At 43.4% G+C, this 24504-nt stretch overlaps 1 protein-coding gene across 1 annotated transcript in view; it reads right to left on the reverse strand.

The window, feature by feature from the left end:
• Positions 1 to 23608, reverse strand: part of rhpn1 (rhophilin, Rho GTPase binding protein 1) — a 47020-nt gene extending 23412 nt beyond the window's left edge. Inside the window, exons 1-5 of the mRNA XM_055633574.1 lie at positions 23502 to 23608; positions 18333 to 18448; positions 16006 to 16134; positions 2606 to 2681; positions 948 to 1025 (exon numbers count right to left, since the gene is read on the reverse strand). Of these exons, the coding sequence (XP_055489549.1) occupies positions 948 to 1025; positions 2606 to 2681; positions 16006 to 16134; positions 18333 to 18448; positions 23502 to 23558 (456 nt within the window). The 5' untranslated portion in view covers positions 23559 to 23608. The remainder of the gene's footprint in view (positions 1 to 947; positions 1026 to 2605; positions 2682 to 16005; positions 16135 to 18332; positions 18449 to 23501) is intronic.
• Between the last annotated feature and the right edge of the window lie 896 nt (positions 23609 to 24504).

The following is a 24504-nucleotide window of genomic DNA, read 5'->3' on the forward strand; positions in this document are numbered from 1 at the left end:
CTGACCCCACCCCCCAGATAAAACAAACCAGAGAACATTAACACATACTTTTAAAACACACTAAAAATAACAAAAAATATAAAAAGACAGACAGACCGTCGGCGAGGCTGCCATCAGAGAATCAGATTCCACTGCCTTCTGAGGCAGAGATTTCCAGATTCACAACTCTCTGGGTGAAACAGTTTTTCCTCATCTCCATTTTAAATGGCCTACCCCTTATTCTTAAACTGTGGCCCCTGGTTCTGGACTCCCCCAACATTGGGAACATGTTTCCTGCCTCTAGCGTGTCCAATCCCTTAATAATCTTATATCAATAAGATCCCCTCTCATCCTTCTAATTCCAGTGTATACAAGCCCAGTCACTCCATGCTTTCAACATATGACAGTCCCGCCATCCTAGGAATTACCCTCGTGAACCTACGCTGCGCACTCCCTCAATAGCAAGAATGTCCTTCCTCAAATTTGGAGACCAAAGCTGCACACCTGACCTGTACAACTGCAGAAGGACCTCTTTGCTTCTATACTCAAATCCTCTTGTTATGAAGGTCACCATGCCATTAGCTTTCTTCACTGCCTGCTGTACCTGCATGCTTACTTTCAGTGACTGATCTACAAGAACACCCAGATCTCATTGTACTTCCCCTTTTCCTAATTTGACAGCATTCAGATAATACCTGAGAGAGTAACTTTTTTGGTTTACACAAAGGGTAGTAGGTGTATGGAACGAGCTGCCGTAGAACGTAGTTGAGGCAGGTACCATCACAGTGTTTAAGAAGAATTGTTTTAGGTAGGTACGTGCTTAGGACAGGGCTTAGAGAGATATAGGCCAAAAACAGGCAGGTGGGATTAGTGTACATGGGGCATGTTAACCGGCACGGGCATTTTGGGACGAAGAGTCTGTTTCTGTATCACTATAATATTACCCGTCAATCCTCAGTGGAACTAACCTGCCGGAGGTCTGCAAGTTCTTTTAGTTCCTTTTCGTACCTACATGCTGGCTCATTGTAGTGCTCTTCAATAAGATCCTATCAAATACAAAAAATAAATAAAGCAGAGCATTCAACATAATAGTTTGAAATGTAATTGAAACTGAATGAAGACTAAAACAAAAAAAGATAATCACAATATTCAGTGGCAGGAACATTGTGTGAAGAACAATGGGGACCCGGCGAGGGGGGGGGGGGGGGGACAGCTATGAGGGATGGTGGGAGAACAAAGGGGGACCCGGTGTGGAGGGGGGGGGGGCACTCTATTTTAGAATCCTCTGCCCAGGGGAAAAGTCTGTGTTTGTTTGTTCATTTGTTCCGGCGAAGGCGCTGTGCACACGGCAGCTAGCCAACTGTCGCTTGTCCTTTTCTTTTATTTTCACTTTTAATATTTTTTTTGTAGTTGTGTGTTGTGACTGTTGGCACACCAATTTCCGTCTGGGGATGAATAAGGTTTATCGTATCTATCAAATGGGTTGCTATGTCTTAGATGTCTGACTGTTGTTGAAGCTGCACCCATCCAAGTAAATTGAAATCATTATACGCCTGACTTGAGCCTTGCAGATGGTGGAAAGTCTTGAGATTTCCATTGTGGCTGTACCTCAATGTACTTGTGTATACGACAATAAACTCAACTTGAATCAACTTGGGATGTCACAATTTGCTACAAGATAGCCAGGCGCTAACCTACTTTTGTATCCACAATATTTATGTAACCAGTTGAGATTCTTCTCGAGAGTCAAGAGTGTTTAATTTTCAAGATAAATGGAACAATAAAATTCTTACTTGCAGCAGCATAAAAGGCCTGTTCACACCAGGCACAAAGATAATAAAGAAAAATTCTTTAACTATAACCTGATAGTGCAAAAAGTTCAAAGTCTTTGGTACAACCAAAGACAGTCTATAGTTCCTAGATTAGTGTTGTGTAGTGTTCAAGAGACTGATAGTTGATGGGAAGGAACTATTCTTAAACCTGGTGCTCACAGTTTTCAGACTCTTGTATCTTCACTGTGGTAGGAATGAAATGAGAGCATGGTCAAGGTGGTATGGGTCTTTTTTGAGGCAGCCCTTCAGCCCTACAAAACCCTTCTATGGTGGGGAGGTCAGTATCCACGATGGACCGAACAGTGTTCACCACTCTGTCGTCTCCTTAGTTCTTAGCTGGTCAAGTTGCCATGATGCAACCAGTCATTATGCTTGATACCATACACCTGTGGTTAGTCCCACGATGCAGTTGGAATACAATGCTGGCCATTGTTGAAAACATTCATCATCAAGGGAAGGAGATAATAGAACATATGATAATGCCCTTTCTTAAAAAAACACCTTCACGACTACTCACTTGTGAAACAAAATAGTTTTAAGAATTGCATAATGTCGTCGATTAATCATTAAAATTCTCATTTTATATAATTCTCAGCAACTCATCCTCATTGAATCCTCATGCAACTTTGATGAAGAATTTCACTTGGGTGGGTGGCAAGAGCTTTGTACTAGCCAAGCACAGCAGAATGAAATTGGAACACTGCAAAGCTTTGCAACGGCAGTAGGATAAAAATATTATACAGATGTATTTCTTATCAAGATCCTCAATCATGTCATTATAGGTGATTACCAACCTTCAAAGGCATCGTCAATTCAACGTCTTTTGTTTCCTTCAGACCAAGAGGAATCATGGGAACACTAACAGACTCACTGCAATACAAAAATAGATAATTACATGTTTATGTTACCTTTACTTTCACTTATGGTTAGCTTTAAATGTTCATAATTGTTACTAAACCCTACTAAATGGACAGGTACATGGATCGGAAAGGTTTAGAGGGCTATGGGCCAAAAGCGTTCAGCTAGGACTAGTATAGATGAGGCACCTTGCTCAGTTAGGCCAAAGGGCCTGTTTCAGTGCTGCATGTGCAAGGTCATGTGCTGTTTCAGTGCTAAACCCCGCCAGCACCAGGGTGTCAGATGTCCTTGCACATCAATCTTACTAAAATCCTCCCTGGTGACCACATTTTCTGGCACAATGGGGGTTTCCCTGAAGATTACAGTTGCCGTGCTTGTGTTCTGAGAGGTTGTGACTGCCGAGTCTGCCGGGTGCTTTTAGCGATCAAATTATGTCGCCATTCCTTCATAAACATTGCATCATATTCTTGGAGCCCTATCTTATGACAATGTTGTTGTTATCTTCACCAATCTTCAAAAAGGTAAACTACATCCTACTCCTATCACATGAATAGAATCACATGAAGAGCAGATGCAGAAGTTGATGATGAGAAAAGGATGCACCATGGGTAGGATGTTCAATTTGAAGACAGTATCCCCATGTTGTTAATCCTCATGTTTTGGTTAGAAATCGTTAGAAATTTACATCAATTTACATGAAATCCAGCTTCAATTTTAGTCTAAAATGAATGGTAACATGAATGCTAACACCCAAAGTGACTGCATCATGATCCAACACTGGATTCTGGTCACCCAACAACATAATTACAGTAAACTCATTTATCTGGTATTTATGTGTTCAGAGTTCTCATGCAACATTCTAAAATTTCTAATATCAAGCAATTTTATAACAGATTTTCCAGAACTTAATACAAGGCTTTCTTGTTTATATGTTTAAATGCAAGTATACCACTCTTGTAGGCTAATTATGACAAATATCCTCCTTAAGCATTTGGCACTTCATATGATGGTGATTAGTTACCAGATCATTTTTGTTGTATTTTAAACAAATATTAATCGAAGCACCATAGCATCATAGAGCACAGAAACGGGCCTTTCAGCCCAACTTGCCCATGCTGACCAAGATGTCCCATCTACACTAGTCCCACCAGTTCAGGTTCGTCCCAAATGTCTAAACCTTTCCTATCCACGTACCTGTCAAAATGTTTGTTAAATGTTGTTATAGTATCTCCTAATCAGTGAGGTTTCCCCTCATCCTTCTGAACTCCAGTGAGTAGAAAACCAGCGCCATCAAACACTCATCATATGTTATACTCCTTGATCCATTTGCTCTAAAGTAGGTGCAGCACATACTTTATAACCATATAACAACCATATAACAATTACAGCACGGAAACAGGCCATCTCGGCCCTACAAATCCGTGCCGAACTTTAATGTCATCTTCAAACTTACTAATCATGCCTTGTACATTCTCATACAAATCATTGATATAAACCACAAAATGGGCCCATCACTGATCCGAGGGACACCACTAGTCAGTTTCTGGTCCAAAAAACAACCTTCCACCATCATCCTCCATTTACTTCCATTAAGCCAACTCATCATAGAGTCAACTCAGTCTCCCTGGATCCCATGCAATCTAATCTTCCAGAACAGGCACTATGCGAAAACTTATCAAATGCTGTGCTGATGTCCATATAGACAACTTTTGTGCCTTTGCCCTCAAAAACGTTTTTGGTTACTTTTAAAAAAAAAAAGTTCAGCAATTCATTTACAATATTTATGCAATGAATACCAGTTTGTAATTTATAGGGTTTTTTTGTAGAAACAATTTTTATACATTCGGCAAACCATACCTCTGCCCCCATCATCTATCACCAGAGGACATTGTTGTACAGTGACCACTGGCCTAGTGGACACTGCATGTCAACGGCAAAAATGAAAAACTTTGCACAAGAGGCAGTAATGCTCAGTTAACCAATCGTGGAGAAGGTATTGATTTTGTGAAAGGCTACACCAAATTTATAGCCTGCTTTTAATTTTCAAGTGCTAAACTATCTGTTCTCAGTTTGAACAGCAGTCACGGATCTACAATTAGTATCAGTTTTGCTGAGGCTGGAGAATGGAGGAATGTGGTAAATCAAGACAAAGTAGTAGGGGGTAGAGAAAATGCTTCTTCTTGATTGCTATTCAGTGACATTAGCTTGTTATGTTGAGCAGGGTTAGCTGTGATATTTTCTATAGTGATTTATCACTCAGTCCGTTTTCACATCTCCAAAATGGGCCCAAGACTGCACAGTGCACCATGGAACCGCACTCCAGAAAGTTTAAAGGAACAAATAGTTCAGAAAATAAGTTTCAGAAACAAATAATGCACCAGAAACATTTTGCAGTTTCCCTTTCATAAGTCATGGGAGTAGAATTAGGCCATTCGGCCCATCAAGTCTACTCCACCATTCAATCTTTCCCTCTGAACCCCATTCTCCTGCCTTCTCCTCATAACCTCTGACACCGTACTAATCAAGAATCTATCCATCTCTGCCTTAGAAAAATATCAACTGATTTGGTCTCCACAGCCTTCTGTGGCAAAGAATTCTAGAGATTCACCACCCTCTGACTAAAGGAATTTCTCCTCATCTCCTTCCTAAAAGAACGTCCTCGAATTCTGAGCCAATGACCTTTAGTTCTAGACTTGGATTTGGAAACACCCTCTCCACACACAAGAATAGTGAAAGGCTTGCATAGAGTGTATGGTTCAATGAGGCCCTACCTCATTTGGAGGAGAGAGAGAAGGGGAGGGGAGAGAAAAGGGGAGGGGGGGGGAGGGAGCCGGGGCGAAGGGGGGAGGGGGGGGGAAGAAGGGAGGGGGGGGGGGAGAAGGGGAGGGGGGGGGGGGGGGGGGAAGGGGGGGGAGGGGGGGGGGGGAGAAGGGGGGGGGGGGGGTGGGGGGGGGGGGGGGGGGGGGGGGAGGGGGGGGGGGGGGGGAGGGAGGGGGGAGGGGGGGAGGGGGGGGGGGGGGGGGGGGGGGGGGGGGGAGGGGGGGGGGGAAGGGGGGGGGGGGAGGGGGAGGGGGGGGGGGGGAGGGGGGGGGGGGGGGGGGGAGAGGGGGGGGGGGAGGGGGGGGGGGGGGGGGGGGTGGGGGGGGGGGGGGGGGGGGGGGAGGGGGGGGAGGGGGGGAAACAAAGGGGGGGGGGGGGAGGGGGGGGGGGGGGGGGGAAGGGGGAGGAAAAAGGAGCGGGCCAAAAAGAAAGAAAAAGGGGAGGGGGGGGGGGGGGGGGGGGGGAGAAGGGGGAGGGGGGGGGAAGAAGGGAGGGGGGGAGGGGGAAGAAGGGGGGGGGGGGGAAGAAGGGGAGGGGGGGAAGAAGGGAGGGGGGGAAGAAGGGAGGGGGGGGAAGAAGGGAGGGGGGAAGAAAGAAGGGGGAGGGGGGGGGAAGAAGGGGGGAGGGGGGGAAAAGGGAGGGGGGGGGGAAAAGGGGGAAGGGGGGGGAGAAGGGGGGGGGGAAGAAGGGGAGGGGGGGGGAGGAGGGAAGGGGGAGGGGGGAGAAGGGGAGGGGGGGAGAAAGGGGAGGGGGGGGGGGGGGAAGAAGGGGGGGGGGGTGGAGAAACTTTTAAGTAGCCAGGAAACTTTTAATAAACCAGAGATACACAGCTGCGAAGTTTGGCGGGCATTTAACATTACCAGTCGGTATTCTTGGTTCTGAAAATTCGTGCTTACGTATTTTTCCCCTCAATGAGCCAATGAAAATGCCCGGTCAGCAAAGGCGATTAACTAAAACTACCAAAAACGACCTCGACCACCCATAACTACATGGCGACCCCACTACCACTGCACCTACGACTACAGGATTATCGATTTTCTCCATGACGACCAATTTTTGGTCGCAGAAAAATTCTCAACATGTTGACAAATTTGCGTTGACCATACTGAAGCCCCGACTAGTTCCCAGAATGCAGGGAACTCCTCACGACCTTGAAGGAGACTCGCCAGAGACCACCAGCGAACATGTGGTGACCATGAGGCGAGTGCAGAGTCTCCTGCACTCGCCCAAAAGGGACAGGCCATTTACGCTACGAATTTCCCAGTCTATATTGGGAAAGTTAAAATCCCCTACTTTAACAACCTTATTTGACCTGCAGCTGTCTGCATTCGTTCTTCTAATTCCCATTAACTAATTGCGAGTCTGTAGTATACCCCCAACAAGGCGATCATCCATTTCTTATTCCTCAGCTCCACCCATATAGCCTCACTAGACGAACCATCCATAATGTCACCTCTGAACACAGCTGTGGCATCCTCCTTCACCAGCAATGCTACCCCCCCCTCCTCTTTTTCCCTCTCCTGAAGCTCCTGTACCCCGGAACATTGAGGTGCCAGTCCTGCCCATCCATCTAGTTCTATGTTTCATTCCCATCTTCCTTTCTTATCAGATTCCATCATTTATACTCTTTAATCTTCTCCACTTATCACCTCCAGCCTTGCCAACAACCTTCATCTTTCTCTCCCCTACCTGATTCGTCAGCTAATCAAATTCACTCACCAATATCCACCTATCACTTGTCAGGCTTTACACTTTCCCCACCCCTCTTTTCCAGCTTACCCCGCTACTCCCATCAGTCTGAAGAAGGGTCCTGTCCTAAAATGTCGCCCATCCGTTTCCCACCGCAGACACTGTCTGACCCACTGAGTTCCTCCAGAAGTTTGTTTTTTAACTTAATTTTTTTAAGTGCTGCACAATTATAGTGATAGACCTTGCTTAACAATTCCATATGTACATGAGATAATCAAGTTTTTGCTTGTTTTAGCAGTGCTGCTGGGCAATGCCAGAGAGAAAAAAAATGTTTTAGTGTATGCCTTTGGCACTGTTGTCATCTTGTCATGTGCCACTGAGTCATTAAGATAAAAAAAAGTCCATTGAAACACACTAGAATAATAATAAAAAGAAAAAAATGGCTAATGTTGCTGATCTTCATCTAATTATCCTGTATTGTTACCTTATAACCATATAACCAATTACAGCAGGGAAACAGGCCATCTCGGCCCTTCTAGTCCGTGCCGAACACTTATTCTCCCCTAGTCCTATCTACCTGCACTCAGACCATAATCCTCCATTCCTTTCCCGTCCATATACCTATCCAATTTATTTTTAAATTATAAAATCCACTGGAAGCTCATTCCACACTGGAAGCTACCACTCTCTGAGTAAAGAAGTTCCCCCTCATGTTACCCTTAAACTTTTGTCCCTTAATTCTCAAATCATGTCCTCTTGTTTGAATCTTCCCTACTCTCAATGGAAAAAGCTTATCCACGTCAACTCTTTATCCCTCTCATAATTTTAAAGATCTCTATCAAGTCCCCCCTTAACCATCTGCGCTCCAAAGAATAAAGACCTATCTTGTTCAACCTTTCTCTGTAACTTAGGTGCTGAAACCCAGGCAACATTCTAGTAAATCTCCTCTGTACTCTCTCCATTTTGTTGACATCTTTCCTATAATTTGGCGACCAAAATTGTACACCATATTCCAGAATTAGCCTCAACAATGCCTTGGACAATTTTAACATTACATCCCAACTTCTATACTCAATGTTCTGATTTATAAAGGCCAGCACACCAAAAGCTTACTTTACCACCCGATCTACATGACACTCCAGGGAACTATGCAGTTATTCCGAGATCCTTCTGTTCAACTGCATTCCTCAATTCGCTACCATTTACCATGTAGCAAATTGCCTTTGAGATTCTGTCTTAACAGTTCCTGTAATTAGGCAAAAAAAAAGAATGGCATCTGGAAGATTAATTCTGTGATTTCTGCAATACTGACCTATCCAGCAATGATGCCTTGTGGAGGCTGGTGTGTAGCTCCTATATTCATGTAGTTGCTTGAGAATATGATTATTGATTTTCAAATTAAAAGAAAAGGGTAATGGGAGAATGAAGAAGTGAATGGTGGTGGGAGTAGTGGAAAGTGCACTTCTGTAACAAGGCTATTCCAATTTATATTTGTGTTCCATAACAAGTGAAAATGAAAGCAAAATTGTATAATGTGGAAACAATATGTCAAGCAGCAAATAAACAGCGATAAACACTGGTCTATGGAAATTATGGATGCAATTGGACGCCAAGAAGATAAAGGATTTGTTGAAAAGTTTTAGGTGTGTCCCTCCCATTATAACTGTCACGGGGTGAGTACATACATAAAAAGTCAACTTGACCTTTCTGTAAATTTGGATTGGTGTCAAAGTCGCATTCTACTATTGCTAAATTTTGTGCTAGGCTATTGCAAATATGTAATGAAAAGGTTAGCTTATCTTTTGTGAAGCTGTTAAATATTTAAAAATAAAAAGTCAGTTTGAAAGCAAGCTATCCAAAATGGGCATGGATTTGCAAAAATAAAGTCATGGACTTTAATGAGCTTGTTATTCTTGAATAAGTTTACAAAATTCTTTGGCAGGAATTATGGAATATTGATCAAAAAAAACTATTTGGTTATGATTTAGCGTGCTTCAAAAAGTAGTTGATAATATATTAGATAATGATAACATAAATAGCGCAGAGTAAAACAGAATGTGACCGCTTGTATAAAGATGCTGTAAGATCAATAGGCTTTGAATGTGAAAAGAGTAAGTTCCTTAGACTAGAATACTATGAGGATCTTACGACTAATGTTCTGACATACATATTCAGGACTTGAATTCGGAAACCAAGGAAATAACATAAACACTTGTAGTGTTTAGGATATTGTCAGAGATGTGTCTATTCCATCTCTTACTAAAGGGATAGAAAAATTGGATGGGATAAAACTACTTAAAATGTGCTTAAAAGGATGCAGTATAATGTGGATAAATGTGAGGTTATCCACTTTGGTAGAAAGAACAATAAGGCAAATTATTATCTGAATGGTGTCAGATTAGGTAAAGGGGAGGTGCAACGAGACCTGGGTGTCGTTGTACATCAGTCACTGAAAGTAAGCATGCAGGTACAGCAGACAGTGAAGAAAGCTAATGGAATAGCGAGAGGATTTGAGTATAGGAGCAAGGAGGTCCTATTGCAGTTGTACAGAGCCCTGGTGTATTGTGTGCAGTTTTGGTCTCCTAATTTGAGGAAGGACATTTTTGCTATTGAGTAATGACAAATGATGAAAGAATGGATCGACTGTGCTTATATTCATTGGATGAGAGGCGTTCTTATAGAAACCATGATAAGCCATGATCATATTGAATGGCAGTGTTGGCTTGAAGGGCCAACACCCAGTAAAGTAATGTGGCCCAAATGGGAAAACGCATTGCCATGGAAAGTAAGGGCAGAAACAGGCTGTAGGCTGTGGCTGCAATGTATCATTTACTCTTTTGACTGTAGGATTGTGAACGTTCCAATTAAATTGAAAAACAGTATAATATTATATCCTGTGTAAACAAGACATTGCAGTTCACGATGAGCAAATGTTTAGGTGGCCAAGTCTTGGAAGAATTTTAATTTGTGACAGTTGAGATTTTCAAAGGTTGGTTTGGGTGTAATTGATTGCTTGGAATTTCAGGTGTTCCGCATAGACAATAGACAATAGGAGCAGGAGTAGGCAATTTGGCCCTTCGAGCCAGCACTGCAATTCAATGTGATCATGGCTGATCATCCCCAATCAGTATCCCGCTCCTGCCTTCTCCCCATATCCCCTGACTCCGCTATCTTTAAGAGCCCTATCCAGCTCTCTCTTGAAAGTATCCAGAGAATTCCACAGACTCACAACTCTCTATGAGAAAAAGTGTTTCCTCGCCTCCGTTCTAAATGGTTTACCCCTTATTCTAAAACTGTGGTCCCTGGTTCTGGACTCCCCCAACATTGGGAACATGTTTCCAGCCTCTAGCGTGTCCAAACCCTTAACAACCTCATATGTTTCAATAAGATCTCCTCTCATCCTTCTAAACATCCTCAGCCGCTCCATTCTCTCAGCATATGGCAGTCCCGCCATCCCGGGAATTAACCTTGTACTCCCTCAATAGCAAGAATGCCCTTCCTCAAATTAGGGGACTAAAACTGCACACAATACTCCAGGTGTGGTCTCACTAGGGCTCTGTACAACTGCAGAAGGACCTCTTTGCACCTATATTCAACTCTTGTTATAAAGACCAACATGCCATTCGCTTTCTTCACTGCCTGCTGTACCTGCTGTACCTGCATGCTTACTTTCATAGACTGATGAACAAGGACCCCCAGATCCCGTTGTACTTCCCCTTTTCCCAACTTGATGCCATTTAGATAATAATCTGCCCTCCTGTTTTTGATACCAAAGTGGATAACCTCATTTATCCACATTAAACCATCTGCCATGCATCTGCCTACTCCTCCAACCTGTCCAAGTCACCCTGCATTCTCAAAGCATCCCCCTCGCAGTTCACACTGCCACCCAGCTTTGTGTCACGTGCAAATTTGTTAATGTTACTTTGAATCCCTTCATCCAAATCATCCAAACCTAGAACCTAGCACAACAACAAAGTCCCATTCCCTCTCCCATTCCCTCTCTTTCCCACCCCCTTCCTTCGCTTGTGCCCCACCTATTTCTCCTTCCAACATTTCGCCCCTCCCCCCCCAAACGATTATTTTCCTCCAGCTGGCTTCATCATCCACAACTCTTTAAGCCCGTCTCATACCTACAGTTTTTATTTCTGGCCTGTTTCAATCATTTGCCTGTCACCCCTCACTTGTGTCAACCCATTACCTGTTTAATTTAGTTTATTGTCACGTGTACCAAGGTACAGTGAAATGTACCTGCCATGCTTTATCCAGCCTCTCACCTTTTCTAGCTTTCTTCTCCCCCCGACAATTAGTCTGAAGATGGTCCTTGATCTGAAACGTTGCCTGTCCATTTTCTCCAAATATACTGCTTGACCTGCTGAGCTACTCCAGCACTGTGTGTCCTTCGGCCCAGAATGTCCATGTTGAACATAATGCCAAAATAAACTAATCTCATCTGCCTGCACATGATCCAGGACCCTCCAATCCCAGCATATCCATGTGCCTATCCAAAAGCCTCTTAAATGCCACTTGCGTATCTGTCTTCACCACCACCCCTCTAGCAGTGTGTTCCGGCACACAACACGTGTACATGCAAAATGCCCCTTGCGTCTCCTTTGTCCTTCTCACCTTAAAATTGTGACAATTCTGTGAGAAAAAGCTTTTCCATACAATACGATATGATAAATTTTATTTATCTCAGGAGGGAAATTGGCCTGCCAACCGTCATAAAACACAACAGGATACATCAAACATGAAATTTTATATACTTCCACCAGGTCTCCCCTCAACCTCCTGTGTCTTGAGAAAACTAACAAATCCCCTCTAATCCAGGCAGCATTCTGGTACACCTCTTCTGCACCTTCTCCAAAAACACATCTAGTCAAATATCAGCAGGCATGAAGCTGTTCCTGAATCAGACAATATTTAAGGTGCCTAAATGAAGAGTGACAAAGACGTTACTGGGAGATCAAGCAAAAAAGGAGCTTTCAAGAGACGAAAGCATTCAGTGAAAGCAATAATTAAACTACTAATGGGTGTATGGTATTTTTTGGATAATTCTGGCAGCATTTCAACCAAGCAGTAATCTGTAAGAACATTAGTTTTGATCTACAAGAGACAAGAGACATTTATTGTCACATGCACCAATTGGTACAGTGAAATTTGTGGTTACCATACAGCCATACGAATAAAAAAAAACACAGAACACGATAGTCTTTAGCACAAACATCCCCACACAGCGGAATCAAAGTTTCCCACCAAAGTTCAGTCATCGTCCTCCCACAGTTGTTCACCCGGGGTCGGAGCCTCCCGAGCCCCCCGCTGTCACTGCTACGGGCCGCCCGATGCTCAGGCCCTCTCGCCGAGATGATGGAACTCCGACGTCGGAACAGGAGAACATTCTCAGCGGCTTGGACCTCCAAATCGGCCACTTCCTACCGCTCCCGGTCCACAGCGGCCCTCGCAAAGGGATCCCAGGACTCCACGAGGTTGGTCAGCTGCGCCCGCGGCTGTGCTCCGCAAACCACAGCTCCCCGATGTTGAAACAGCAGGCCCAACACCCCGGAGCTTCAACGACGATCCGGGTAAGGCATCGCCCACTCCACGGTGTATCCAGCGCTGCGCCGCTGCTGAAGCTTTGGCCGGTCTCCGGCAGAAAAGGCAGCGCCAATCCAGTTGTGAGGCCAAGAAGGGGGGTCAAGGACGCGACTCGGAGAATAGACGCATCCTCGACAGGAGGTGACTGGGAAACGGTTTCCCCCTTACCCTACCCCCCCGCCCCCACATAGAATTACTAAAAAAATCCTCCAAAACATCCTTTTAAACAAAAATGTTTTAAAAGATAGAAAAACAGACAGACTGTAGGCAGAGGCTGTCATCATGTGGCGCCCCTAGTGGCTAACGAGAGTCTGGGCACAAACGCAGTCAGGAGGAAGAGGAAGGAGATTCTGCAACGTGAGTTTAGAGAGTTAGGAAGAAGACTGAAAAGCAGGATTTCTAGGGTTGTTATCTCTGGATTGCTTCCAGTACCTCATGATGTTGAGGGCAGGAACAGGGCGATAAGGGATCTTAATGTGTGCCTGAGAGGCTGGTGCAGGAAGCAGGGATTTAGATTTATAGACCACTGGGATCTCTTCTGGGGTAGGGGACCTGTGCTTGACTTGACATGACATGAAATGGATTGTTGGCCCTGCACTCACTGTACTTGACTTGACTTGACCCACAACACCCATGCTAGCGCTCCAGAACCCTATTGGAATTGGAATTGGTGGAGAGGTGGAATATTGCGTTGGGGACCAGCCCTCCCGTGTGAACCTGGGACCCAACGGATCCTACTTAGTCTAGTATCCTATGTAAATGTGCTGCATGACAATGCCTAAATCCAAGTACAGCTGGTGATTCACAAATGTCTTCATCACCAGCTGTGCTCAATTACAAGAAGCAATACAACAGAGTAGTAAACTAATGTAAAATCATAAAGTTGGGTGAGGCTAATCTTTAAACTCATCCACTGTAATTTTTTATTTGACCAAAATTAACAACTCAGTGATTGCTCAGTATTTTATTGTACTGTAACCAAGTTCTACCTTCTCTTAAAGACATAAAACATTTTTCTCCCAACACCCACCAATGTCCCAGCCACCCATTACCCTCCAGCTTGTGGACCTGTATCGTATGGAGCCCAAGGATGCCCTTGATTTTTAAAATTTACATTATTCTTTCAAACTCCTTTACAGCCTTTTTCAATTTTCTTTTTGAGATCCCCTCATCCAGTTTGAAGCATCCTCCAACCTATCAGATGCTTTCAATTCTAGCCACATCATCACCAAATTTAATAACTGCACCACAAATTACTGTATATTCAGTTCCCAGACTTCCTAGACTTCTCTTAAAAACACTTAAAACCTCTGACCAGGATTGTTGTCAGATAACATCCACCAAATGTTCTTTGAAAGGTGCTCCCAAGCGACACCTTTGTTTTATGACAGAACATCATAATTTCCGTACCTTTATTTGAAAACAGAACTACAGATAGAGTCATATAGTCAGAGAGCCCTACAGCATGGAAACAGGTTCTTTGGTCCACCTTGAACATGCCGATCAAGTTGACATTCTGGGCTAGTCTCATTTGCCCGCATTTGGAAGGAAAAGGTTAGAATGATATGGGCCAAACACAAGCAATGCGACTAGCTCAGGTAAATATTTTGAATGGCATTGATGAGCTAGGATGAAGAGCCTGTTTCCATGCTCTATTACTCTATGACATCAACATTAAATAAGTTTTATAATTGTAAATCTTTCATTTTACAATGAAGCCGAAGGTTGCATTCTATTGACATATTATGTTATATTGCTGAGGTTAAGAATTTAATGAAGCAATGGCATACTGATTCATGGAAATAGACCACAAGATATTGCTGACTTTACCTTGCACTACATGTTATTCCCTTATCATGTATCTATATACTGTAAATGGTTTGATTGGAATCATGTAGTGTCTTTCCCTTGACTGCACAGCAGACACAAAAGATTTTCACTGTACCTCTGTACACATGACAATAAACTAAACATTTCCTACAAATTTCCAATAATTTCACATTTGTTTTATAGAATTTCCACAAATACCACAATAGGATCACCCAGACTAACACCACATGGTGCAATAAAGGAATTATAGAAAGCTTCATTTGCAATGAATAGACAATAGGTGCAGGAGTAGGCCTTTCAGCCCTTCGAGCCAGCTCCGCCATTCAATGTGATCATGGCTGATCATCCACAATCAGTATCCCATTCCTGCCTTCTCCCCATATCCCCCGACTCTGCTATCTTTAAGAGCCCTATCTAGCTCTCTCTTGAAAGTATCCAGTGAACCGGTCTCCACCGCCCCCTGAGGCAGTGAATTCCAAAGACTCACAACTCTATGTGTGAAAAAGTGTTTCCTGATCTCTGTTCTAAATGGCTTATCCCTTATTCTTATACTGTGGCCAGTGGTTCTGGACACCCCCAACATCGGGAATATGTTTCCTGCCTCTAGCGTGTCCAAACCCTTAATAATCTTACATGTGTCAATAAGATCCTCTCTCATCCTTCTAAACTCCAGCGTATACAAGCCCAGCCGCTCCATTCTCTCAGCATATGACAGTCCCGCCATCCCGGGAATTAACCTTGTGCACCTACGCTGCACCTCAATAGCAAGAATGTCCTTCCTCAAATTTGGAGACCAAAACTGTACACAATACTCCAGCTGTGGTCTCACTGGAGCCCTGTACGGTTGTTACATGGACCTCACAGCTAGGAGACACTATTAACTAAACAGTCAAAGTAAACAAGAATGTATTTGAATAATGAAAAGAAATGGAACCAAAGTATTTAACTTTTTCTCCAAGAGACAGTGAAAAATCACTCTTTTATTGCCAGTAGTTTTGATGAAATACTGCTATACTACCTAGTTTTTTTAAACATGCAACCTTCATCTCAAATTATATTTCAATAGCTAATTAAAATAGATATTAAATAAACAAATCACAAATTAAAATACAACAGGCTCTAAAATTATTGAGAGACGCAGCATAGAAACTGGCCCTTCAGCCCACTGAGTATGCACCAATGTAACTCAAGAGAGAGTTAGATTAGAGAGTAGTGAAACAGCAGGTCCACTGGCTGAAGAACAGTGAAACTTTTTTTGATACTATCATTTTATATGACAGCCTGTAGCTGACATACCATGTGCTTCCAACGTGGCAAATTAAATGTCATCATAATAAAATTTCCTGGGAAAATATCAACAACAAAATACAGGAATAGGATAAAATAAACATGAATAAATTACTTCTCGTTCTGATATACTTCCACTGAGCTGTTCAGTTCCTCAAGTTCCTCCTTCAGCAGCTGCAAGTTAGAGTTCACAAAACTCAGTTCCAAAGCCACAGTCTCCTTCACTTTGTTGTTGGTCGTAGCTCTGCAATATTATTAGGCATTTAAAATTATTCCAAAGTGAGCACGATAACAATTTTAATATTCATCCTTTGTAAATCCACAATCAATAAAAAAACACTACAGCCCAAGACCTTAAGTACAAGTTGAACGAATTCTTGCAACCAATCAGATGTTTATAGCCAACAACAAAATTGAGCATACAATTTGGAATGCAATTTATTACAGCACTGAGGCAATGTCAAGTTATCAGAGGTAAATGTAAAAGATACTACACAACATGGAAGAAATAAACACACCATAACACGTTTCCAGTCTAATCTATGTTAATAAATAAATAAATATACAAGGGATGTGAATTCCAGAAACTAACAGTATACATAAATTGATATTGTTTTTGGTTCTCTAGATGTCATGAGTGGGTGTGTCATAGGGTTCAGGCTTTTACTATTTATTGGTTTCTTCAAAATGATTCGGTGAAGAAATCAAAAGATCCAGTCAATAAATTTGGAGCCGACTTTGGAGGTTGGAAGGCAAGTTGTAAAGTGGATAAAAGGAGGCGACAAAGGGACATAGAGTGGACAAAGATCAATTCTCTCAATCGAGTATCTCTGAGAGGAAGCATCAGAATTGGAAAGGCCAATTTCTAGTCATGCAATACTGAAATACATATGGTGTCACACATGAATTTCCAAGTCATTGTTTTGTGTACTGACTGGATTATTGGAACTTAGTTTATGTTTTTGATAAAGTTATAGGTTTGTTTCCTTAAATATCCAAGTTAATTTTACGTTTTCAAAAAACTATCCATAAGGTAACGTAAGTGGATGCCTATAGAGATGGCATTTGAGTCACTGCTCCTCACCATTGTCACCAATGGTTTGAATAAAGTACGGGAGTAGTTTAGGGGAAATGTCCACAAAGTTCCAGATGACAAGAAAGATATGAATGTTCAAAGCATTTTGCATACCAGAGAAAAGCCAGTACCACATATAGGTACATCATGAATCTGTTGAGTGCATGCGGTCACAGGAAGAACGTACAAACAGCACCCGTGGTCAGAGTTGAACCCGGGTCACAAGCGTTGGAAGGCAGAAACTCTGCGACACTGAGCCGCCCGCTTAAATGAATCAATGAATAATTGAAGGTCATAAACAGAGGATTGTGGCTTTAAAAATACATGGCTTTTCAGTACTTTGTCAAGATGACAAAATTCTTCAGGGGTTGGACAGGCTAGATGCAGGAAGATTATTCCCGATGTTGGGGAAGTCCAGAACTAGGGGTCACAGTTTAAGGATACGAGGGAAGTCTTTTAAGACCGAGATGAGAAAATCATTTTTTACACAGAGTGGTGAATCTGTGGAATTCTCTGCCACAGAAGGTAGTTGAGGCCAGTTCATTGGCTATATTTAAGAGGGAGTTAGATGTGGCCCTTGTGGCTAAAGGGATCAGGGGGTATGGAGAGAAGGCAGGGATGGGATACCGAGTTGGATAATCAGCCATGATCATATCGAAGGGCCGAATGGTCTACTCCTGCACATATTTTCTATGTTTCTATGATCAAATACGAAAAGAAATACAATCACATCTTTGTAAAAGTTCCTTTTAGGCCTCATTTAATATATTGTGTCTAGTTGAACTCCCATTGGTGAGCAATAGAGCTCCTGCAGACATTTCAGATCATAGCAAATATCAATAACATCTTAAAAAGCCATAATAGACGAGGGAAGCTGGAGCTGTTTTTGTTTGAAAAAAATGTCACATGTTAAAAGTCAAGAATTTGGTTAACTTTATAAAATAAGATTTTGGTTCATATGGATAGTTTATCTGTTTCACAGTATTTTTTTTTGTAAAGTGTTTAAATTTGCTCTACCAGCATAGAACTACGAAGATGTTAGAATTATGTTATGTAACCTCTCCTAAATAAAAAATAAAGTACTAATGACCCAATAAATTCAAAAGGGACATAGATGAGTTTCTAAAAGTGGTCAGTATAATTCTGAACAGAAGTCTTGCTATGTTGTTCTTCTAAAGTGGACAAAAATAGCCTTCTGACCAATTCATTAAACTTTGTATGAATGAGAACTTTCACATGACCATCATGTACGGGAAGATATTTGTGTTCATCATAATACTGCACAAAACTGGGTTTCTTTAAAAAAAAATACACTCATACATACATCCAAAGTAATCTGTTAATCGTGACAAAACACCAACACTCACCGAAATAGATTTTCAGCTCCAGCTCGCATTAGCATCTCCTTATTAATCTGCAGGTTAATCCGGGCTCGGCGGTTTTGCAGTTTGCTCCTCTGAGTCTGAGCAAAGGGATCACATCCCTATAATCAAATTATAATGGAGAAGAACATCCATTCAGTCCACAGTGCTTGCCAGCTCCCGAGTAGAACCATGCTATTTGTCTCATCCTGGTTCTTTTTTCCACTCTCCTATAAAAACTGTCCTGTCACTTACAGTGCATTCAGAAAGTATTCAGACCCCTTCACTTTTCCCCATTTTGTTACTTTTGAGCCTTATTCTAAAATGGGTTAAAATCATTTTTTTTTAATCATCAATATACACACGACCCCATAATAAAAAAGCAAAAACAGGTGTTTAGATATTTTTGCAAAGTAATTAAAAATAAATAACTGAAATAAGTATTCAGACCCTTTACTCAGTACTTTGACGAGACACCTTTGGCAGCGATTACAGTCTCAAGTCTTCTTGGGTATGACGCTACAAGCTTGGCACACCTGTATTTGGGTAATTCCTCACATTCTTCTCTGCAGATCCTCTCAAGCTCTGTCAGGATGGATGGGGAGCATCGATGCACAGCTACTTTCAGGTCCCTTCAGAGATGTTCGATCGGGTTCAAGTCCGGGTTCTGGTTGGGACATACACACACTTGTCACGAAGACACTCCTGCATTGTCTTGGATGTGTGCTTAGGGTCGTTGTCTGTTGTAAGGCGAACCTCCACCCCAGTCTGAGGTCCAGAACATTCGGGAGCAAGTTTTCATCAAGGATCTCTCTGTACTTTGCTCCGTTCATCCTTCCCTCGATCCTGACTAGTCTCCCAGTTCCTGCCGCTGAAAAACATCCCCATAGCAAGATGCTGCCACCACCATGCTTCACCGTAGTTCTGGTATTGGCCAGGTGATGAGCAGTGCCTGGTTTCCTCCAGATTTGACCGCTTGGCATTCAGGCCAAAGAGTTCAATCTTGGTTTCATCAGATCAGAGAATCTTGTTTCTCATGCCTTTTGGCAAACTCAAAGTGGGCTGTCATGTGCCTTTTACTGAGGAGTGGCTTCCGTCTGGCCACTCTACCATAAAGGCCTGATTGGTGGAGTGCTGCAGATATAGTTGTCCTTCTGGAAGGTTCTCCCATCTTCACAGAGGAATTCTGGAGCTCTGTCAGAGTGACCATCGGGTTCTTGGTCACCTCCCTGACCAATGCCCTTCTCCCCCGATTGCTCAATTTGGCCAGGCGGCTAGCTCTAAGAGTCCTGGTGGTTCCAAAGTTCTTCCATTTAAGAATAACAGAGGCCACTGTGCTCTTCGGGGCCTGCAATGCTGCAGAAATAGTTTTATACCCTTCCTCAGATCTGTGTCTTGACACAATCCTGTCTCGGAGGTCTATGGACAATTCCTTCATCTTCATAGCTTGGTTTTTGCTCTGACGTGCACTGTCAACTGTGGGACCATATATAGACAGGTGTGTGCCTTTCCAAATCATATCCAATCAATTTAATTTACCATTGGTGGACTCCAATCAAGTTGTAGAAACATCTCAAGGATAATCAATGGAAATTGAATGAACCTAAGCTCAATTTTGAGTATCACAGCAAAGGGTCTGAATACTTATGTAAATGTGATATTTCAGTTATTTCATTTTATTTACTTTACAAACATTTCTAAACACCCGTTTTTGCTTTTTCATTCTGGGGTATTGTGTGTAGATTGATGATAAAAAAAAATGAATTTCATCAATTTTTAAATAAGGCTGTAACGTAACAAAAGGTGGAATAAGTGAAGGGGTCTGAATACTTTCAGAATGCACTGTACCTTGTGAAAATTATTAACTATTCACCCATCCTTTCCACTGAATTCTGGGTCAAAACAACTCACTTTGTAAAACAAAAACTCTTCATCCCCTCCAATTCCTGTTGCCCCCTTTCCTCGCAGCACCAACATAACATTTGATGATAAGAACCAAAACACATATAGAGCATTATTGTCACAACTATAAACTGTACTTTATGCATTTATATAAAGTTTCAAGTAAATGGAATACATTCCAGTCTGTAGATTGGTTATTTCCTACTAACCATTTGTAGTGCTTGTTAGTAGTTGCTCCGCGATTTATATTACCAAGATCTTGCTTACGTAATTCAGTCTGAGTAGCTGCTAGTTACTGTAATGTCCTGCAGACCAATGCTGTAAGTGGACTTTAATAAATATGTGTTGTATCTTGACGTGTGTACGACTCGACACATTACACAGTCTATGAAGGGAATGCATTCTTTGTTAAAGCAAATTAAAACTAGTTATTTTCTCTCTTCATTTTCTACTACACAACTACTCTCCAATTAACTCCTAAAAGATCAAAAAGGCCCCTGCATCCACTGCATGGTGTAACATTCCATGTGACAAATCTTTATCTTCTCTTTAAGCTAGAACATTTATTTCACATGCAATTTAATAATGAATGGAAATTAATGTTCCTGAAAATAATCTAAAAATTATATTCAACAAATAAAGAGACTTACAAATCTCTAGTAATTCATATAGCACTACAATTATTCGATTGAAGTTCCAAGCCCACAATTTTTAAGCCCTCAAACCAGTTCTTGTCTAAACAAATATGCAGTGCATTTCCTCAGTTCTCAAAAGTCAGAACTCATTTTCTCCCCTGGATCTATCTACAGGCTATTAACCACACCCCCTCCCCTATCATTATCTTTGCTACACAGTTTTATTAATGAAGAGAAACTAGGTAGTAATATCAAGAGCACAGTCCTTAATAGAACATAGAACAGAACAGTACAGCACAAGAATAGGCCCTTCAGCCCACAATGTTTGTGCCGAACATGATGCCAAGACCAACTTTTATCGGCCTGCACATTATGCAGCCTTATAATAGGCCTCTACACACAGTATTCAATAACTAACATAATAAACAACCAATTTAATAAATTAAGCCATTATTTATGCAAAAAAAAAACCTGAAGTCCCTAGTGCAACCAATACTGTTCGTAGTTCCCTCCCCCCCCCCCCCCCCCCCCCTCTTATACTGACATTTATGTACTGGGGTTCTTCCATTGCCAGAGGGAGGCTACAAGCAAACTGGAGGAATACCATCTCATATTCCGCTTGGGTAGCTAACAACCCTTCGTATGGGGGGGGGGGGGGGGACTCTGTTAGCGTACAACTGGGATGACCATGAGGATAAGTTATAAACCAGATTACGAGGTCAACGAGTAAACGGAAACAGTAAAGACAGTGAACATTTTCTGAATAAGGCTCCTGACCCAAAACATCATCTGTCCATTTCCCACCACAGAGGCTACATAACCTTTCTCCACCGACCTCTTTGGCACATTGGCCTTCATTTTTGGCACATTTAACCTTCATCCGTCAGAATATAGGCGTTGGGAGGTCATTTTTGCAGTTGTATAAGACGTTGGTGAAGCTGCATGGTGTTCAGTTCTGGGCACCATGTTATAGGAAAGATATTGTCAAGCTTGATAAGGTTCAGAGAAGATTTACGAGGACGTTGCCAGGACCAGAGGGTGTGAGCTATAGGGAGAGGTTGAGTCAGCTAGGTCTCTACTCCTTGGAGCGCAGGATGATTAGGGGTGATCTTATAGAGGTGTAAAAAATCATGAGAGGAATAGATTGGGTAGGTGCATTGAATCTCTTGCCCAGAGTAGGATAATTGAGGACCAGAGGACATAGGTTCAAGGTGAAGGGGAAAAGATTTAATAGGAATCTGAGGGGTAACATTTTCACACAAAGGGTGGTGGGTGTATGGAACAAGCTGCCAGATGAGGTAGTTGAGGCTGGGGCTATCCCAACATTTAAGAAACAGCTAGACAGGTACATGGATAGGACAGGTTTGAAGGGATAATAGACAATAGGTGCAGAAGTGTGCCATTCGGCCCTTCGAGCCAGCACCGCCATTCTATGTGATCATGGCTGATCATCCCCAATCAGTAAGTACCCTGTTCCTGCCTTCTCCCCATATCCCTTGACTCTGCTATTTTTAAGAGCCCTATCTAGCTCTCTCTTGAAGGCATCCAGAGAACCTGCCTCCACCGCCCTCTGAAGCAGAGAATTCCACAGAATCACCACTCTCTGTGAGAAAAAGTGTTTCCTCGTCTCCGTTCTAAATGGCTTACTCCTTATTCTTAAACTGTGGCCCCTGGTTCTGGACTCCCCCAACATCGGGAACAACTTTCCTGCCTCTAACATGTCCAAACCCTTCATAATCTTATATGTTTCAATAAGATCCTCCCTCATCTTTCTGAACTCCAGTGAAAACATTCCCAGCCACTCCAATCTATCAACATATGACAGTCCCGCCATCCTTGGAATTAACCTGGTGAACCTATGCTGCACTCCCTCAATAGCAAGAATGTCCATCCTCAAATTTGGAGACCAAAACTGTACACAATACTGAGGTCAGTGAGGTCAATACTGAGGTCTCACTAGAAACATAGAAATTAGGTGCTGGATTAGGCCATTCGGCCCTTCGAGCCTGCACAGCCATTCAATATGATCATGGCTGATCATCCAACTCAGTATCCCGTACCTGCCTTCTCTCCATACTCTTTGATCCCAAGCCACAAGGGCCACATCTAACTCCCTCTTAAATATAGCCAATGAACTGGCCTCGACTACCTCTGTGGCAGAGAATTCCACAGATTCACCACTCTCTGTGTGAAAAAAGTTCTTCTCATCTCGGTTTTAAAGGATTTCCCCCTTATCCTCCCTATAACTCTTGAATCTTGGGTGTATGCCAGAAGTTGCCTTGTACTCCAGAAGGATTGAGCTACTCCGTGCGTAAATCACTCCGTGTGGTGGTGAGGGTTGGGGGTGGGGTGAATCACCCCGTGTGTGGGTCTGGGTACGGGACCTGTGACCTTATGATCTTACGTGCAACCTCCCTATAACCTGGAATACATCACATCAGGTCCTGGGAATTTATGCAGCTTGAATGCACTTGAAGAGCCCTGATCTTTTTAAACTGCTCTTGCACACTAGCTTTCTTTGCACAGATCGTCCCTGACAACGCGGGGTGGTCGGCCGACAGGTGTAACCGTCGCCCCTGGCAACCGGGGTGGCCGGCCGGCCGGCCGACAGGTGTAAACGCCGGCACTTGACTCTCACCTTGCGGACGCTGCCATCGCTGCGCAACTCGCCCTCAATCTCGCCGCTCTCCGTCATGGCCCAGCGTGAGTGGAGAGGGAATGGCCGGTGTCCGTCCGTCGGTCCGTCCCTCCCGCACGCCCGCCCGCTGGCCGTGTGTCCCCTCAGCCCCCCGATGTCCGGTCTCTCAGCCCCCGGTGTCCGATCGTCCGTCCCCTCAACCCCCAGTGTCCGTCCCCTCAACCCCCAGTGTCCGTCCCCTCAACCCCCGATGTCCGTCCCCTCAGACCCCGGTCTCTCAGCCCCTGATGCCCGTCCACTCGGCCCGTCCGTCCCCTCAGATCCCTGTGTCCCGCCCGCCCGGCCGCCGCTCGCGGACCAACTGCCGTTCTCAACCTCACTCGCTCGCGACGCGCTCTCCTGGCACCCGGATGTCAACGTTCCCCCTCCCCCCCCCACTGACGGACAGCCCGCGCGGCCAATCACAGCCGCGGTTCCCTCCTAGCAACGCGGCAAATAGGAAGTCGACGTCCAATGGGAGGGGAGGGCGGGCCGAGGAGGGGGCGGGACCGCAGGCTGGGGGTGACGTCATTGTTTTGGGGGAATTAAAGGGCCATTGTGTTGGGAAGACATCAAGAATAAATCACCTCAAGATCGAAACACCTCCGGAATGAATCACCTCAAGATTGAAACATCTCAGGATTGAAACACCTCAAGAATGAATCAACTCCAGAATGAATCACCTCAAGATTGAAACACCTCCAGAATGAATCACCTCAAGATTGAAACACCTCCAGAATGAATCACCTCCAGAATGAATCACCTCAAGAATGAATCACCTCCAGAATGAATCACCTCCAGAATGAATCACCTCAGGAATGAATCACCTCCAGAATGAATCACCTCCAGAATGAATCACCTCAAGAATGAATCACCTCCAGAATGAATCACCTCCAGAATGAATCACCTCCAGAATGAATCACCTCAAGAATGAATCACCTCCAGAATGAATCACCTCCAGAAT

Source organism: Leucoraja erinacea, chromosome 4 (assembly GCF_028641065.1).
Source record: "Leucoraja erinacea ecotype New England chromosome 4, Leri_hhj_1, whole genome shotgun sequence".
Lineage (NCBI taxonomy): Eukaryota > Metazoa > Chordata > Chondrichthyes > Rajiformes > Rajidae > Leucoraja > Leucoraja erinaceus.